At 38.3% G+C, this 19,963-nt stretch overlaps 1 protein-coding gene across 2 annotated transcripts in view; it reads right to left on the reverse strand.

The window, feature by feature from the left end:
* Nucleotides 1-19,963, reverse strand: part of Tspan12 (tetraspanin 12) — a 72,517-nt gene that overhangs the window by 11,668 nt on the left and 40,886 nt on the right. For both annotated transcript variants that reach the window (XM_004643303.2, XM_023703426.1), the window contains exons 5-7: nt 17,784-17,858; nt 14,235-14,342; nt 8,104-8,247 (exon numbers count right to left, since the gene is read on the reverse strand). In XM_004643303.2, coding sequence (XP_004643360.1) covers nt 8,104-8,247; nt 14,235-14,342; nt 17,784-17,858 — 327 coding nt within the window. The remainder of the gene's footprint in view (nt 1-8,103; nt 8,248-14,234; nt 14,343-17,783; nt 17,859-19,963) is intronic.

Raw genomic sequence — 19,963 nt, forward strand, 5'->3', positions numbered from 1 at the left:
TACAGGGTCTCACTAGGTAGAGTGAACTCATAATGATCCTCCTATTTTCAGTCTCCCAAGCACTGGGATTACAAGCACATACCACCCCAGAAGATGGGACCAGCATGGCATGCCAGGGATCAAACCCTGGCCACTGGGCTCTGCCTAAGCAGGCACTTCAGTCTGTTGAGCTATCTGGCCAGCCCCATTTATTCAAGATCCAAATCAAAGCCAAGGAGCTTTCAGCTTCCTTGTCACTCACTTTCCATAGCCACTTCATCACCTAATCCTGTTCATTTTACCATTTAAGTGTTTTTCACATTTATTCTCACTTCTCTGTTTCAATGCTACTCCTGAATTGTGGTCCTTATAATTACATGAATTAACCAAAAAGCTGTTATCCAGTTTCTCTGTTTCAAGATCCAATCCTCCCTGCAACTCCCCACCTTATGTTATTCTCCAGAATGCTAGCATGCATCCTGATCTTTAAGCCAAAATTAAAATTGTTATTGTTAAAGATACTTCTTCAGGCCAAATTATTATAAGAGCTTTTATGTCAGTGCATCCTAAGTGCAACAACTACAAGTGTTTACTAATAAAATTGCAAGAGAAAAAGTTGTTTCATTGAACAGTGAATAGGAAATAGGATACTCACAACTGAGCCCTGTTAAGAAAGACTGAAAAAAAACGCATTTGTATACCTGAAGCAAAACTGGCTGAACAGTTTGAGGCCTGATTAGATCAAGCAAAGCCTGGAGATGAAAGAGATCTCCCGACACACACACTATGTCCTAACTGGTCCTGCAGGGCTTTGGATGATAAAACAGACACCACGGCAAGCCCAAGTCAACCTGATCCTGCTGGCAATCTTGGATGAGATAATGAGTCAGCAGAGAGGCCAGGCAGAGTCTTTGACTGGATATAAAAGAATCCTGAGAATGGAACTTCTTGGGGATATTCCATCTGAATAGCCACTGCGCCTGAGAAGCTGCCTACTGCTTACTATCCAGGCAGGAGGCTCCGTGAGTGTTTATGTGAGAGCAGTTTTATCATTATAATAAATCAGCACCCCATGACTTCTCTGTCCCAAGCCTTCCTTTTATAATAATGCCTCAAATTTGTGAATATGCTTGTGGCTTCATTTGGCAACTACTAGACTTCAGTACACAAGGCATGCATTAGCTAGACACACAGGGCTTTTTGTAACCCCAGCCCCTGTGCTTCAGCTTCATGGCCCACCCCGTGCTCCAAGCTCCAGCCACGCTCACTTTGTGTCAGCGCTTCTTGCCTTGACAGGTCTTTTTCAGCTCCCTATCATTCAAATATTTCATGCACCTGGCTAGCACCTACTTATCATGGAAGACTGAAAGGGCAGTAAGTTAGTGTGACCATTACGTGTCTCCACTGCACAGCTCAATCATCAAATGAGTGGTGACTAAGGATGTCAGCTCCTTTTTGTGCCCCATCTGAAATTCCAGCCATTAATGTGGGGATTCCTTCTACACAGACTTGGCCAACTTCATGTTAATATAACCAGCCAGTTCCTTGCTGGAGGCCTAGACTATTTCTCACTTCTTGTCTTTTATTTCTTGCTTCTAATTTTATTTTATACCAGGTGGAGAAAATTTGTTCCTTAGAAGAGTCCCACTATCAACTTAAAAGCAGGGTCACCTGGACTAAGAATAAATGATTCCATTGCTAGGTAGAACTTGCTAGAAGTCCATCTAGAAGTCACCTACTTTTCCCATCACAGCATTTTTGTTGTTGTGTTCTTTTTTCTGAGAAAGGATTTTACCATGTTCCAAGCTGGCCCCAAACTCACTATGCAGGCTTGCCTTGAACTTATGATCCTCTGGCCTTAGATAGTCTTTTTTTTAAACCATAGCACTTCATCCTATCTCCACTTTTGGCTCTGAGCACCTGAGGAAAAATTTATGATACCAGGATGCTGTACATGAACATTACAGCATAAAAAATTGTTTCTATTAGTCAGAAAAAATTGCACAGAAAGTATTGCCTAATCTTTCAAATTGGTCAAAGATGCTAACAGAAGAGGAACATTAATAAAATGCATTGAGAGCTGAGCTATTGACCAGAAAAAAAATGAATGTACATAGATTACAAAAAAAAAATCCATTTCTCAAAGACAGGAGATGGGCAGGGATGAGGCCCACCATTAATTGTTTGGAGGCTAATGGTGAGAGTTTACAGCTTTGGCTCAAACAATGTATAACATGCAATGGAGAGAATAAAGATTTCCCACAGTATCAACCACTGGTGAAAGTTTTTCTCTATTACCAAACTCTACTCAGGCTCCCCTGAACTCTTCTTCAATATGACCTTGACTTGTAGACTTCTACATTTTCCTACACACTGTTCAGTTATATCAAGAATCCTGCCACGTTCATTGAGCTGGGAATTCCCATTCTTCATGTTGATCACTGCAGATACCTAATCAGCTTCCTCATCCTCTATATCCTCCTTCCTCCCCAGGAAACACTGGATTACCACAGCCTGTCTTCAGCAAGACTTCTATTGGTTCAATTAGCAAGAATCCCTCCTTAGTCCTGGTGTTGTCTCTTAGTAATTTTCTGACTACTGACTCTTGTCTTGAACCTTGTCTATAAATTTCTAATTGTCCATGCTGTATTCAGAGTTGAAACAAATTTGTTTCCGCCACTGAAGTGCCTACTTGTAACATGCCCACTTTAAATAAATTCTCTCTTATTGCCTTTAACAAGTGTGACTCAATAATTGTTTCCCACCATGTGCCATCTCAACCTTTAACCCCGAAGGGCATCTGTAGACATCTATCTACATTTGTGAAAGTCTATACATTCTTGTAATCATACAGGATTTCAAGACTGGAGAAAATAATCTTATATTCCCTTACTTCCACACTCCTTTCCTTTCGCTATCTCCTTTATTTGTAGATGTTTTCTGGTATCACGAAGAAATAACCATCTGAAGAGTCATGAATAGTTTGGGGCAATGTAATTTGTCATAAAAAATAATTAAGAGTATCTAAAATTCCCACTCAATACATGGAATATAGGAAGTCTAAGGGTCTAAAGGAAAAGTTTCCCCAAAGACACACTGCTGCCTGGAGGGTTTCTCTCTCTCCAGGCTTTACATAAACTTCTGAGAATATTACTTTCCTGAAGAAGAAGCCAATATATTTTAGAAATACTCTTTCTCCTGACTACAAAGCAAAGAAATGTATCTCTAGAGGCACATTTTGCTTGACTTTCTGTACCACACTGCTTTACATTTGGAGTGGGTCTATTTGAAGTAGAGTTGTTGTAAGCTTGTTTACTTTCATCTATTTTTCTTGAGGTGGCACACAGAGAAGCAGAATGGCATCCCTGTCCCTTCAAGGGGCTGTTTATGCTTTGTTCCCTTCAGAAATAAAAATTGCAACTACTCCCTACAGTTGAATCTCAAGAAGATCTGATGAAAGCTATGGCTCCTACTCCTTGGCAAATGCATCTAAAATATTGAAAAGAATTTTGGCAGTGTCGCCTATCCTTTGAAGTCCATCCAAGAAGGACCCATGTCCACGGGTAACAAGTTGGTCATCCTTGCTATATAAAGACTTGTTTTCTACATACCTTCTGTTTCCTTTCTACTTTCTTTTCTTTTTGTCCAGATCAAGTCAAGACATTATACTTCAGTGGTGAGTACAGTGGAAAAGTCAGCGCCAAGAGAAGAGAAATCCTCCCGACTTGCATTTTACCACGTGAAAGTGAGTTTGATGCGTGGTTGAGGTCAAATGTGACACTCAGCATTTGGAGATCATGGTTCCACAGACAGCTCCAAAGGACAGAGTAGCAGGTAATAATCGGGGCCTGGACCACTGGAGGGTGAACCTTTGAACTTGTAGTTCCACAGGCTAAAAATACTGTTCTGTGATCTTTATTTGGCTCTGTCCTCATCCACTGGTCTCAGTTCAACTACTCCCTTCTAAAATGTTCTTTTCCTCTCCATTTCCGTTAGCTTCCCTACAAACAAGGTCCACCTGTTAGCCTATTCAGTCTTTAAAGTGCTTATGGCCTCCTGCTATTACTCTGCAGTATGGTATTTTTCCTACAAATGTCTATGGCATTAACTAGAATATAAATTGCCAGAGAAGAGATATTTTCACCTGCGACATTCTCCCCTGGATTCCCAGCATTCAGAACAGCATGTTAAATTTAGGAAATAATCAGAAAACATTTTGGATGAATGAATGAATGGAAGGGAACTAAACTGAGAGTCACAGTTATTCTGTGATTTTATTTATTTATTATTTATTTATTTTTATCATTGTTATTATTTTGTCTTTTTGAGACAGGGTCTCACTATGCAGTTCAGGCTGGCTTTTAGTTCACTTTGTAGCCCAGATTGGTCTTGAACTCACAATAATTCTCCTGCCTCAGTCTCCCGAATTCTGGGATTACAAGTGTGCCCCACCATGCCTGGCTATTCTGTGATTTTAAAACCCTATTTCTATATAAGATTGTAGTTTCTTATGAACACTGCAAGAGTTCTATGCTGAAAGGAACATTTCTGATGGGAAGGTTTCTAAAATGTGCAACTGGTGCTCTATTTCTGTTCTGTCATTTTTCACAGGTTTCAAAATGTGTCATAAAATATTATTGGGTCAGGGACCAGGCAGGCCACCAGATGGTTGAAAATGATTTATTTCCTTGATTTTTAGATTACCAAAGAAAGATTGTAGGACGAAAGCCAATTCTTATCTCTGAGTTTACAGAATATGAAAGATAAAAGTTACCTTGAAATTCATCTATTCCAGGTTCATTTTTAATTTAAAAAACTATTCTATACCACCAATGACATGGTTATCTGACCTTGACTTTAATACTTTTAGTGCTGAGACATTCACTAGTTTACAAGATAACCCGTCACACAATTGGACAGATTTTGATGAGCATGGTCTTCCTTCTATTGATTCCAAATTTCCTTCCTGGAACTTCTGGCCCTCAGAGCAACAATGCACAAGTCTAGTTCCTGCTCTGAATTGCAGCTTTGAAAAATGTGAAGACACCTAAAATATCAGTCTTCACTGGTTTTAATTTCAGAGCAAATACCCCAAATACTTCCAGCTGTTAATCACTTGTTTCTTCTTTTAGACCTTTCTCATCAGTGGTCCCAAAGCAGTTGGAAAACATATGTTCCCTAGGGCAAAGTGGAATTAATTCTTATTTTTAAATTATGGATTTAATTGAATTTATACCAGAAAGCTACTAAATGATCCACTTTTGTAAGTCAACTATGCATATAATCATGTGCTGTATAATTACCAATATCAGCATCTGTTATTAATTATAAAATGCAAAAACAGATTATTCTGATAATGAACTTCCTAATTGGCCAGAAGTCTGTATCTAAAGAACATCTCATAACTAACAACACCAGTCAGCTAATGAAGGTCTTTTGAACAAAATATGAAAATATTCAAAGTACTCTAGCCTACCAATTTGCACATACACAATAGTTGGCTTATTTCAGCAACTATAGACATCTTTGAAGTGTCCCATTATAAAGTAGTATTTGTGAAAATAATCCAAGCTAAAGTTCTAAAAATGAATTATGCTTTCTTCCAAGAAAATGAGTGTAAATGTTAAAATGAACACTTTTCAGCTGAATAAAGTGAGGAGAACTTGTCCATATTCAGACTCGTAGGAAACTGATGTTTTCCCCAACTCAATCTTTGTCATCCTCATGATCCCAGTCAGAGTTATAATCACATCATCAGTACTGATCACTAAAGTAGAAATTATATTATGTTGTGCAATACAGTAATTTTCATTATTGACTTGCTACTTCTGAAGGCCAACAAATGGCTTGAGTTCACATTAGGGAAATTGATGGCTTCAATTTACATGTCTAGACATATCTATACTGTAATCACCTATTCTATTAATGCCTAACAGTAAGTTGTAATGTATTTGAATATCTACAATTACGTTTTTGTTGTTTACTATCTTATAAATATTGAATGCTGTTTCCTACTTTATGGCATGAATGTGATTTTGCTGTACCTGTTAACTGACCATCCTATTATAAACTCCAGCTAACACAGTACTGGCTTTCACCTACAGCAAAAGATCTTCCATAATCATGGGAGCACCTGGAGGCATTGGCCCAGGAAGGTTGTGTTCTATTACTTCTACCTTGTGTATTCCTTCTCAATGAAGTCAAAATTTACACACATCGTACATTCAAAAGATAATATTCAAACACAATGCTTGTATGATATATGGAATGAAAGTAAGCATTTTGATTGTATTTTAAAGTAAAGGAGATGAGTTATTCAGTTACTTCATAATTCTTATTATGATTGTGTCTTCTCAAAACTCATGTTTGAATCCTAACCTCCACACCTTAGAATATAATATTATTTAGAAATAAGGTTGTTGCAAATGTAATGAAGTTAGGATGAAGTAATACTGGAGAAAGATAAGCTCCAATGTGAGGTGGTGTTCTAATAAAAAGGGAAGGTAGACGCATACACCTACTAGAGGAAGCTCATCTGAGGATGAAAGCAGCACAAGAGCCACCTGCCAGCCCCCAGAAGCTAGGGAGAAGCTTGCAACACCTTCTTCTTCACAGTTCTCAGAGGGAATGAGCACCGCAGGCACACTGCTTTGAGTTTCTAACCTCCAGAACTGTAAGCCAACAAATCTCTACTGTTGAAGCTACTCAGCTTGCAGCACTCTGTACGAGTGGCCCTGGCAAGCTAGCACAATTTGGAAACTCCCAAAAATATGCAACATTCTCCTTTGGGACACGCTTTCAGATCAGAGCCCAAAACATGCTAGCGTGAGCATTCTTAAATGTGGCATACTGTTGTCATCTCCAGTACATTTTTCTGACAACCATATGTTATTCACATCTAAGACATGAGTTCTATAGATCATGTGGGTAGGTAATATAACATTCCTTTATTTAAATATAGCACTTGAACTAAGTCACAAGTATAAATTGACTATCTGACTGATAGATGATCTAAAAATGTTTTGCAAGATAGTATTTCTTGGGAAAATAATATAATTTCCTAAAGTAATTATATTGAAATATGTAAGAATGTATGTTTTGTAAGTTCTGATGTGTTTCATTTTACAGTTGCATTCACGGTAGCACATAATTGTATAAATAGTTACTTTATATTAAATCAGGGTTTTCAATAGTGCTTTCTGTTACCCAGGTACCTGATCTGGGGAACCAGTTCCAGGCCCGCAGCTTAAGCAGTTTCCCTTCCATCTGATTTATATTTTGACCTTTTATTCTAGACCAAGACTGCCCAATAAAACTTTCTGTAATGATGAAAGTGTCCCATATTTTCACTGTCCAGTGTAACAGCCAGTAGTCACACGTGACTGTTGAGCACCATAAATGTAGCTAGTGCAACTGATGAAGTGAAATTTTAATTTGATTGAATTTTCATAGAAATAACCACACAGATTGGCTATTACACTAAGCAGTACAATTTTATATTTTAATTTGAAAATAGGATTCCACTGCTAAAAATGTGAAACTCTCCACTGAAAATGGAGGACGAAGAAAACTTTTGCTAATAAAGAGTATTTAGTGATTCAGATAAATTCTTCCAGAGTACACAACAAATACGTTCAACGTCTTGGTGCATCCGAATAAGCAGTCTTCATTAGCCAACCAAAACCGGCGTCTCTACTCATCAACCAGCAGGGGGAACTGAAGAGTAGCACGCAGTATTTTCTTCCGAGAGGGAGTTTTCTTCAAAATCTGTGGAGGCCCAGAATATGCACCCTGACCAGGAACTCCACATTTTGTGCTTCTTAAATATCTAGAATCATCTATATAAGACATATATACTTGTTTTCAAAAGGTCCCTAGGTAGTAATAATAGAACTTGCTTCCACCCAATCGTTCATAACCAAATTAATTCTAAAACCTTATTTTCTCCAAAGATCTTTATATTGAGTATTAACTTTATCATATTTCTCCTATACCAGAAAAAAAGAAATTTAAGGTCTTTTGGATTTGTTCAGAAAAGAATATTTTCCTTGGTGGCACGTTGTTGATTTTTCGAAATTATGCCAGAAGTTTTGTCCCTGGTAAGTTGACCGCAGTTAGCCTTACCTCTTGATAAAGGTCACTGAGATCTTCCTGGTGGGCTTGTTTGGAACATCCTGGGAATTCCCTGACACAGCAGGAATCTGGAGGCCAGTCCATCTCTGTCATTTCCAGCCAGTCGGTAAAATACACCACTCCACAACACTTGAACTGAAAAAGAACTATTGGTCAGGCTCAGAAATTACAACAATATTTTTTAACTTATGGGAGATTAGGCATTAGATTTTTAAAATTTTTGTTCTCAGAGCCAAACTTACTTCTTTCATCACCTAATGATATGTGTACATTCTGTGTTGATACTGGCAGTGTCGGAGAGGCACATCGTGGCTAACCTCTCCATAATGGAACAGTTCTGAGCAACCGTGCCCATAGCACATAAAAATAAACCACGTAGAACTGAGTCTCACTCCCCTTTAATAGCCTCCAGAGTTGGTCACAGAGTAACAGATTTAGCACACCCTCCAACAAAACCAATAGCTGAAGTCTTTACTATTAACTTCTGGACAATAGAGAATGGCCCATCAATCAGTATGGATATTACTGGGTTAAACTGCTCAGCAAATTCAAATACATTATTAAACATTCCTGTAATCTATCTAGAAAGATTTGTTGATCAAAGCACATATCACAAAATTCCTTAGCCAGTAAAATTGCCAAAACCTTGAGAGAGAAATAGCTTTCAGCAGTGAGTTTTCATTCAACAGAGAGATGTTCCTGAAATAAATGACCATATCCTATCATTATAACACTGGAAAACAATGAGTGCCTTTAGCTTGAGTGAAGTTGGATTTAACCAAAAATATATTTTGGCTCTTAAATTATATATAAGAGAACTATATGTTCTTGTGTGTCTCATTTCACCAAAGAGAGGCAAAAGCTTTCTCTGATACAGGTTTAGAAACATTGCTTAGGGGCTGGGGAGGTAACTCAGTAGAATAAGTGCTTGCCTGGCATGTGCAGGGTCCTGAGTTCAAACCCCAGTCTCGCAAAAAAAAAAAAAAAAAAAAAAAAGAAAAGAAAAAAACCACTGCTTAAAGATATGTACAGATTAGATTCAGTATAATTAGCTAACATAAAAAACTTTTCACCCTTGAAAAAAGGACGACTCTTTCATATCGTCAAAGGTGAGGAGTATGGGCAATAGCTGAGTAGTCCTCTGCCAAGAGGCTTGCTATGCAAATTATGTAGTCCAAGAGGTGAATCAGTGTGTGAGATTAACATTGCATAATAAATTATCACAATCCACCTCCATTTCAAGGTTTAACTACAATCAACTTTGAAGAATACCAATCATCTCATGCAAAAACAATAAAATTTACTTAAGATATTTTGATTTCTTATAAATAAAAAGAAAAAATCATCTTAAGAGTATTGTAAGTGATAAGTACTAAAATCTTAGTAATATAATTTTTTTTCAATTTTTTTAATGTTTCCTTTCTTTCTTTTTTCTTTTTTTTTTTTTTAATGGTCAGCTCAGCCCACCCTGGGGGCGGGGCTGGCATGGCATGTGGTGCTGGGGATCGAGGTCCCTGCATGCTTGCCTAAGCTTGCCTAAGCAGGCGCTTTAGACCACTGAGCTATCTCGCCAGCCCTCAGTAATATAATTTTGAGATGAATCTGAAACATTTTTAGTATTTTCCTTTTTATAAACTTGTCCTGACAACCATGAAAATACCATAAACAACATAAGTAAAAATTCTAAACACACCACAAGCATAATATGATCATCATAGTTTAAGTCAAACATAATTTGAAATCACATATTTTACATAACTCAGTGAGAATCCTTAAAAAAATACAGGTAGTACAAAAATTTCACTAAAAATCCTAAACTACTACATTTCCAAGTCTGTCTTTAAATCCTCACACTCAGAGAAAGCCTATTTCTCTCATTTCCTGATGACATAAGTGCTTCTCATGTAGATGACAAAAGGGAAATTCTTGGAACATTCGAATTCCATCTACAATGGAAGAGCCCATTTATCTAGCTTTGTCAGGAAATGAGGTGCTCCACAGAAATGACTTTTTCAAATAACTTATATATATTATATTCAGTGAGACTTTTTTATTTTAATAAGCCACTGGAATATTTTTCATTTATGTAGTTGTTTTTCTTGTTGAATAAAAGATAGTAAATTTACATTGAAACTTTTTCTGAAAACTCTACTTTAGGTAAATTTCATGCTACAAAAATGCTGTGTAGGTTACAGTCAACATCTCCTTGTCATTTTTCTGTCTCCTTTAACACTGCATTGTAAAAAGCTCTACTCTTGCTAACAGAGATTTAAGCTCTTACCATTTTATAGATGAATAAACTAAGGCTTTACATACAAGAAATTCTATTGGTGGGGGAGATGGCTCAGTGGAATAAGCGCTTCCCTGGCAAGCGCAAGGGCCTGACTTCAATCCCCGGTTCCGCAAAAAAAAAAAAAAAAAAAAAAAAAATTCTATTTACTCCAAATCCTGTTATCCAACTACTTTGTTAAAACAAAGAGGCTCATTTTAAAAAATTAGTTTTTAAAAAGGTTTCTAATAAATTGCACTAGGCTGAAACAGGAGGACTGATACAACATTAAGGCTAACCTGGGCTACAAAATGAGTTCAAGGCCAGCCTAAACTGCATAATGAAACCCTCTCTCAAAATGACAAAAAAAGTAGAAACAAAAAGGCACAAGGAATTAAGCAAGACCTATTAAACTGACGCATATGCACGGAATAGCAATGATGAGAAATCAGAGCAATTAGAACTTAAGACATTGACTTTCTATCCTGTAATTTATGTTGGAAGAAAACTGTTACAGGCTGAATTGTGTTCCCCTAGCCAAATCCATAGCCTCTAGAACTTTGGAATGTGACACTGTTTGTGTAGGGTCTGTATAGAGGTAATTAAGTAAAATTAAGGCCATTAGGGTAGGCCTTAATTCAATTCAACCTATGTCCTTATAAGGAGGAGAAATTTAAACAGACACTTAAGAGGGATGACAAAGGAATACACAGGGAGAAGATGACCAAAAAGAGGCCTCAGAGACACTAGCTTGCCTGCACCTTGATCTCAGCCTCCAGAAGCATGAAAAAAAATCGAGCTGTAATGAGCACCTCCTCTGGTGGTCCTTGCACCTTTAATATACAGCAGCCCTCTGACATGGAGAAGGGAACACACCTCATAACAAGTCTGAGGACAGGGGCCAGGGAGATGGCTCAGCGGAATAAGCGCTTCTCTGGCAAGCGCAAGGGCCTGAGTTCAATCCCCGGTTCCAAAAAAAAAAAGGGAAACAAGTCTGAAGACAGGAAGCAGTCACCTCAGTGCTTGCACATTGTCCACCTAGGTGGAGTCCCCATCGGAAACAAAACAACACAAAACCTCTCTTTGTTTTTAACACAATGATTCATATCATAAATTCCAGAAAAAGAAGAGCTCTGGGGAGTTATAGGGGATATCTGAACAAGTGACTAAAAATTCCCTAAGGCTTTACTTATTTTTTCTTTAGGTTGCTTTTAGTTTAATTATATAATAAACAAAGTCAGGAAGTGTTTAAATAAATAGGAAATCTGTGTTGTCATGGTAATTTTAACCATCTCAACAACTGTAACACAGATACCAGATTTGGAGATTGTCCTGGGTTTGAACCTTTGCCCAGCAACGTGACAAGGGAACCAAGCAGGGAATGGGCTAAAAGATAAGATACTTATTCTCACAAGCTTGACAGCCTGACACAAATTAAAGGAAACTGAGTTACTTGACTCTCTGGGAATGTCAACAGCCACAAGGAAGTGGGTTGGGAGAAGAGCTGCTTTTGAAGCAAGATCAATGATTAACTTCAAGTAACCAGATTTTAAACATCTAGAGAGAGTCTTCATTTAAGATAGATGGGTGCAATACCATATAGTTGGGGGGGAAGCCCCTACATTTTGATATTATCATTAATAACCACAAACTAAGTAATAAACATGTAAACTCAAATTTGATATTAATCTTCTCCACACTGTGAGGAGATAGGGACTTTTATTAATCCTATTTATCAAGTGAGTAAACTGAGGTTTAAGGAAGTTAAGTAAATTATAGAAGTACAACAGTAAGCAGGAGAGGGGCCAGCCAGATAGCTCAGCAGACTAATGCACCTGCTTAAGCAAAGTACAACAGCCGGGTTTCAATCCCTGCCTTGCCCTCGTGCTAGCACTCGCCCCCGCCAGGGTGCACTGAGATGGTGATTGAGACTGGGCATGGTGACAAACACCTGTAATCCCAGCACTTAGGAGGCTGAAAACAGGAGAATCACTATGAGTCCAATCTACACAGTGAGATCTTGTATACCCTGTCCTAAATTCATTTAAAAAAAAAAAATAAGCATGACAGCTAGAATTTGAGCCAACGTCTGCTTGACCATAAATTTCACACCTATATAGATCCATGCATTTATATGCACAAGATAGGTAAGGCAAGGATCCTGAAAATCTGCAGCATGTTTTTGAAACTAGCAGCTAATAGGATTCTCACCCTGACTAACTATATATGCTGACAACTGTGAACTAAGCAGCTGCACTGAAGATAGCAATGTGTAATGGTAGGGTCATGCTTGGAATACCTGCCATTCTGATCTTCTAAATATGTACTGCTTGTCATGACAAACCAATTACTGCCATACTGTCTGTCAAGTAAATGTTTGTTTAAAAAAGGGGGGCTGGAAATAAATGAAAACAAGAGACAGGAAAAAATGTCATGGGACAATCCTGCTACAATGCTGTATATCATTAGATTTCTTAATTTCTGTGAAAATTATGTAATTGTTTATTCATATCTTTTTCAAATATTTTATTTCTTAAATTTTTGTCTTCATATTCTGCAGGGACTTAAAGTTTAACATATCAATACTTGATGGCAAATAGCTGTTCCATGTTATGCCTAAGATGTTTGATATTGAGATAGATAGTTTAAACCCAACTGCATATGTTGTAGGGTAATAATAAACTTCTCTTCTGGAGGGTTAACAACTTAAGTTTGCAGACCAAAAATCAGAGAAAAAGAAGGGCTGCAAGGACAGCCAACATTTTGGCCCTACCCTTTCAAGGTCAGTGACGACTCAGGACATGGGAGAACCTATACTGTAATATTATGTAACTCAGTTGTGTCCCAAATTTTCTGATCAAGGAGATTATGGGGCCACAGAAGAAAGTGATCAACGATGTAGAGTGTGCTTAAGGAGAGTCATATGGAGAGAAAACATTCTCTCAGACTTTCACAGAGAGCAAACTGGTCAAGCAATGGCCATGACTCATCCACATGGCTGACATTCACAAAAGATCTACAAACTGCAGTATAGGGTTTCAGGTTAAATCCTGAGGGGATTTGACTGATCTTATCAGATACAAAAGTTACATTTCTTGTTATATATGTCTTTCTTTATCTTGGTCTTAACCATCCAGCAGAAAAGTAAGAAAATGAAGTATAAAAAGTAAAGCCACATTAATATGCTGAGCTGTAAAAAACTCAAGTCAACAACTTTGGACATTGCTAGTCTTATGGAAAATCCACTACTATTATGGACTATCCACTACTGGACTATATTGGGAAATTCTGCTGAATTCAAGCACCTACAATATTTAAATGACAATGGAATGTCCATCTCTGACAAAACTAAACAAAAAAGTGGGATAGAAATGAACGACCCTTTTGTATACTCAAAATAGGATAGATATACAGCTCCATTCTCTTAATTCAATGAATATAGAGGTTTGTTCTAATAGTGTTTGAGACAAGATATCATGTCTGCATCTTGTACAGTGAATAACCACTAAGACAACAATGTGCAATGTATTAATTATTGCAAATGTGCCAGTTATTGGTTGTGAAACTGTCTCATTGATATTTGTTTCTCAATAAAATTATTTTAAAAATAAAGATATGAATATTAAAAAGATAAAGATCTATGTGCTGACTCCACAGGTCCAAATGAGGATGCTCTTCCAAAAGGCTGCAGTGTCCTGCACCTGTGCCTCTGGCACTGGGGAAGTTCAGTGAGGAAAGCCACAGGTTTGAGCCCAGTAAAAACAGGAAAAATGAACAAAAGCAAATCTTTGACCATCTGTTTGGAAGTATGATACTTATTCTCTTTCTGGTCCCTATAATTTTTAGCACTTACCTCTCTCTGAAAAAAATTCCAAGCATGTGTGAGCCACCGATACCTAGGCAAGCCATAATTTGTCATTCTGGCTTTCAAAGTTACCATGTCTGACCATTGTACGGGAACCTGGAGATAAGAAGCAAAATGTCAACCCACAAATGCACACACCAAAGGACACACTCACATGCTTTAAAATACAATCATTCCTCTACTGACACACATATCTTTGGGGTATTACATGGCAAACACTTCTTTAAATTAATACTTGCTTGCAACCTAAATTAAGCTCAGATTTATAAAATGTAAATTTAAAAAATGGTATAAGAACCAAGAACTCAACTGCTCCCCTGGGGAAAAAAAAGGAGAAATGAGAAGTAAGACTAATAAAACTCAATTAGGAAAACTTTGAAATCTTTTTATGAAAAAAGTATTATCAGTAGTAGTATAAAAATTACTGACCACATAAATTTTTCAGTATTTTTCTGTTGATGATTTCTTTTATCACTTGGACATATGCAACACAAAATAAAATATGCAAATACTGGGTGTGCAATTTTAGTATCCAGATAATGGTCTGGCTGGGTCTACTTTGTTTTCATATGACTTCAATAAAATTCAAGGAACTAACCAAAGTCCCAGCTACCCAGTATAAATTAGTATTATTGCAAATTATTTGGGGCCCAAAATAAATGGAATTTAAGTGAATCACCATTATTGACAAATTTTATCTAGAGAAAGAAAATAGGAAATGACCATGTACCGCCAACAAAAAGAATATAAAAGTAGATTGATTGATGTCATCTCTTCACTTAGTTAATATAACAATCTTTTAAAAAGTTTTTCTCTCCAAAATAAATATGGTTTGTTTCTTCACTGTGACCACAATCAATCTGAGACCAAATGTGGCAAGAAAACAGGAGACCACTGAGACTCTGGCACGAGCTCCTGCAAGCTGGCTGTAACGTAACGCACTCTGCCTGCTTCCTTACGTTCCACCGCCAGGAGCACAAAGCCCAGTCTATGCAAAGCCTGGGCCCTGAAAACTTTGGCAGATAATAAACTTTAATAGCACTTTTCATTCACACTGTTATTAGTGCAGAAACCATAAAAAATGTGAGCAATTAAAAAAATAAACTGCTTTCCACATTTCATTTTTAAACAGCTCTTACTCTCCCCTGGTAATGGAACAGGGAAGATTTACATAGCCAAACATGATGTGTGCCCTCAGCCGAGCCAACGGCGTGTACCCTGCATGCAGCCCCACTCAGGAGCCGTGTGTGGCCGCCTGCAACTGAGCCAACAGCCATGCTCGTCAGTTTACTTGGGTTTCCTACAATTATATTAGAGCCCAAAACAATCCCTTTCAAACACCTTACGTTCATCCCTTTAGCCCTGCTCTAATGAGATTTATCATATATACGGCAAATGCGTTACATAATCCATTTAAAAAATTCTCAGAAAGTGAACTCATTTCTAAAACCTTTGACTTACCGAACAGAACACAGTCAAAAGCTCAGGTAAGGGGATCAAAAATTAGTTCTAGAATTTACTCTCAGTTGCTTCATTGTCAGGGATGTAACTTTATTATTCAAAAACAGAAAAACTTAAACAGAGACAACCCTTTTATCGCTAACACTCAGAAACAGAGTTCCCAACTTTTTTTCTTTCTTAAACACACAAATTTTCTAGCATTGGTGTGAAAATGTCACTCTCAAATACAATAAGAGAATCGCTATTACAATGGGAGATTTTATTTTGAAGCACATTCTTAACCTGCATGAGTGCATTTCGAACCTGCCCCGACTTCTGAACGTCACATCAGTTCTCTCTTCTCTCTGGGCATTTGCACACACTGGAGGCCCCAGAGCCTCCACAGGGACATGCAGGGAAGGTGCCTGAGCAGCAGTGGCGTGTGGCTGCAGCGCGCACAGCACGCTCTAGTCTGAAGGTGCCACTTAGCATTCAAAACAGCCTCACAAAACAGTAGCGGATTCACCATAAAATCTTTAACAACCGCATCCGTGCCAGAAATGACTTCAGTTTTATTACACAACTGCCCAATGCACCTATTCTCTCCAAAACAAATACGACATAATTACCCACGCTTTTTTAAGGTTCTTGCATTTTAAAATGTTTAAAACTCACTGGAGATCTTGTCTCCGATGCTGATGGCCAGGCCTTGCCCCCTGCCCAGTTTCCCTCTATTCTGATTTAGCACATGAAGGCTGGAGCCCCGGAATGCACATTATTAATAATCACCCCTCGTAACTCCTACTGCAGATGGTCTGAGCCCTGCATGTTGAAACACCATTTTAGTGAGACAATTATTCTACAATGCTTACACTGGGAAAATCTGGCCTGCCTCCATAGAGCAGCCAGAATTCACGGACATGCAGAGGCCGTCCACCTCACTGGTCATAAATGCACTGACTTTCACCACACAAGTGAGCAAACAAAGTAATACTCAGTGTGAGCAAGGGTGAAGCCAAGTGGCCAGCCAGATGTGAGCAGTACAATCTTAAGATTAAGAAATTTCCCTATCCACATTTGCTCTCACAGCTATGAAAGTTGTTCCAGTGGTTGCAACGGCTGAAATAAAGGAGAAAAACATGCTGGAGAACTGTCTTCAAGTAGCCAAACCTCACACTGTGAGGATGTTTCCAGATTGCAGTAAACATTCCACACTCCTAAACACATTCTGCTGAAAGTGGAACATGGACCAGCGTCTGCACACAGGAGATGCAGGCTTCCTGGTCAGTGGCTTCTGCTGCCGTCAGCATCTTATCAGGCTTCAGGGAGAAGTGCAAGCATTCACAGAGACACGCTGCACATGCAAATCTTGCCTAGTCTTAACTCAGAAGGTGGTAAAACTATTTTAGATGATGTATTAGTTTTAGTCTGTGGTATTCACATCTAAGCAGTCTGCAGAATTAAAGACATAGATCATCATATACCAAATGATGGCTTAGAAATGTGCTTTAAACACACAAAAGAAAATGTTATTTTTCAAAGTATTTGGACTATTCATTGTTATCATATAGCCTAAACATTTAAATCAACAATCATGTGTCTAAATTCTTCTAAATGTTGTGTTGAGCTGTAGGGGACTCAGGTCAACAATTTCTGACACTGCCAGTCAAGAGGAAGACCCAATGCTATTATGGACTACTGAACTCTTTTAGAATATTTTGCTGAGTTAACACACCTATAATATTCAAATGATGGAACTAAACAAGAAAGGGGATACAGATGAATGTCCATTTTGTATCTGTGTATTCAAAATGGTTAGGATAGATATATAGTTACATTCTCTTAATGAATAGAAGGATTTGTTCTAATAGTGTTTGTAAATAAGATATCATGTCTGCATCTTGTACAGCAAATAACCACTAGGAAGAGAGTATGCAATGTGTTAATTATTGAAACTGTCTTACCAATTTGATTTGAAACTGTCTCACTGCTATTTGTCTCTCAACAAAATTATGGGAAAAAAATAAACTCTTCTAAAGCATATGATCAAACAGTTGTACTGGATTAGATTGTGATTAGAGTCCACTTCGAGCTCACCATAAGTTCCTGCTCGTATGTCCAAACTCCACAAGCCAGCTCTACACAGAAAATGACAAGTAAACTCCCAAAGTACTGTGGAAAAACAAAAGCATGCATTAGTACAGAAGCAAAATGAAGTGCGGCCATCAGAGACAAATCAAATATTATTCAGTGCTGCATATATCTAATGAACAAGAAAACAGAGTCAAGTTCTTAGGGAACAGAAGAGGAAAGCTCAGCAACCTTGACAACACCTCAAATGACATCTAGTACTTATTTAAGTTGGCTTTATTTTGTTATTCGCTCCAGCAACAAGTCTTGTATAAATTCCAGTTGTTTCACTAGGCTAAGTATTTATATATTATAGTCTGATAAACTATAACTAAGTTCTTGTTTCTTTCAAAGTCAGTGAGGCAAGATCAGTGAGCCAATGTTCCACTTATGAGCACTTCTTAACCCATTTTCCCAGGCAAGGGGCCCTTCTATGCATGCTTAGAAAAAGCACAATTTAAAACAAAATTCCAGATACCAATGACAACTTAACCTTTGTACTAAAGTAAATTTCTACTAAGGGATAGTCCTGTGGTTTTATGAAAAAATACCATAAATTCTGGGAAGGCATTGATAGGCAAGTAAATAGCAAAATGGAACACAATTTCAAAGCAGAAACAAAGATAAAAATTCAGGACACCTGAAAAATTCAGAGACTCATACAGAAAACTAAACAGTGAAGACATCATGAATAAACAGAAAAGAACATTTTAGTCAAACAAGACACATGAACAAGTAAGCAGAGGGGGCTGGAAAGTATAGCTGAGGGACAAGGGAGGAAAGGCATCCGTCTAGCAGAAAGAGAAACGACAGGAGATCAAATGTGAAAAATAGACTGAGGTCAAATTATGACAAACTTTAAATAATACATGAATGGATTTTAAATCTATCACGTAGATAATAAAGCGGTATCTCTCAAAACTCTTGAGCAAGACAAAGATATGATAAACAGATCAAACAATGGCAGGACTTTATCTGGTTTGGAAGAAAGAGCCTGATGGGCTATAGGTGCAGATACTTAGAAGTCAGCCTTGAGGAGACAGGAGGTGAAGACTTCAATTTAGACAGTGGCTTGCAAATAGGTGGGAAAGAACAGCTAAATCCAGAGATTTAACAAATGAAAACGGATGTGACGGATGTGACGTTGGAATGGCTGGATTTACAACCTGAAGGGAAGGATGCACGTCCACCCCCAAGGCATGGACATAGGCAGGGAAATTAGGTTTGTTGGAAGATGAAAACAGTCATTCTGTGAGCAACATGGAAATGCGTACCCAGTTACCAGAAATGCCAGTTTGGAGCTCAGGCACCCAAGGGTGAAGATGGAAATTATTTTCATTATTACAAACAAAACTAGAAGCTTTTGGACAAGGCTGTATTTGTCAAGCACTTCCATAATTAATTCACTCAAGAAACTTGTGAGACGGATAAGACTACTCCATTTTACAGATGAGAAAAGGGAGCACAGAGCAGATAACAGTGAGTGTCTGGAGGGCGGAGCGGCGTGGCCGTGCCCTCAGTGCTCTGCCTTACCACCTCCCCAGGTGTGGAGGTGACCTGACTGAGGAGTATGAAGAGTGCAGGAATGAGCAGGCCTCTGAAAGTCCTTGTCACCAGTCCAGAGAACAAAAACAGCACTGGGCCCCTGCTCTTTCCCCTCACTTACAGTGCGGGGTTGGGCAGAGGTAACGGCCAGCTTGTTATCGCTCTCACTGGGATGAAGCCACTGTGAAGGGCAGGGATGTTATTATGTTTTTCATCACAGAACAGGCACTCAATAAATATTTGGTATATAAAAGATGAATGAAAACAAAGCCGAATCATTTGATAGTAAATGAGGGGAGCTCCCTTGGACATGGTGATCCAAAAAGGGCTCATAAAGGTGATCTGAAGGATGAAGTGATCAAGGATGAAGTGATCAAGGGAGGAAAGTGATGTAGTCAGGACTTGAGAAAAAGCAATAAGGAGGAGGACATATCAAAGATAGGGCCATGTTACACACTAAGCTGGGTAGTGAAAAATGCAGCAGGAACTTGAGCAGAGAATGGGATGGAATGGGGTGGCATGGGGTGGGATGAGATGGGATGGGATGAGGTGGGGTGGGATGGGATGAGATGGGATGGGGTGGGATGAGGTGGGGGGATGGG

The sequence above is a fragment of the Octodon degus genome, unplaced genomic scaffold (assembly GCF_000260255.1).
Source record: "Octodon degus isolate 3935 unplaced genomic scaffold, OctDeg1.0 scaffold00170, whole genome shotgun sequence".
NCBI lineage: Eukaryota > Metazoa > Chordata > Mammalia > Rodentia > Octodontidae > Octodon > Octodon degus.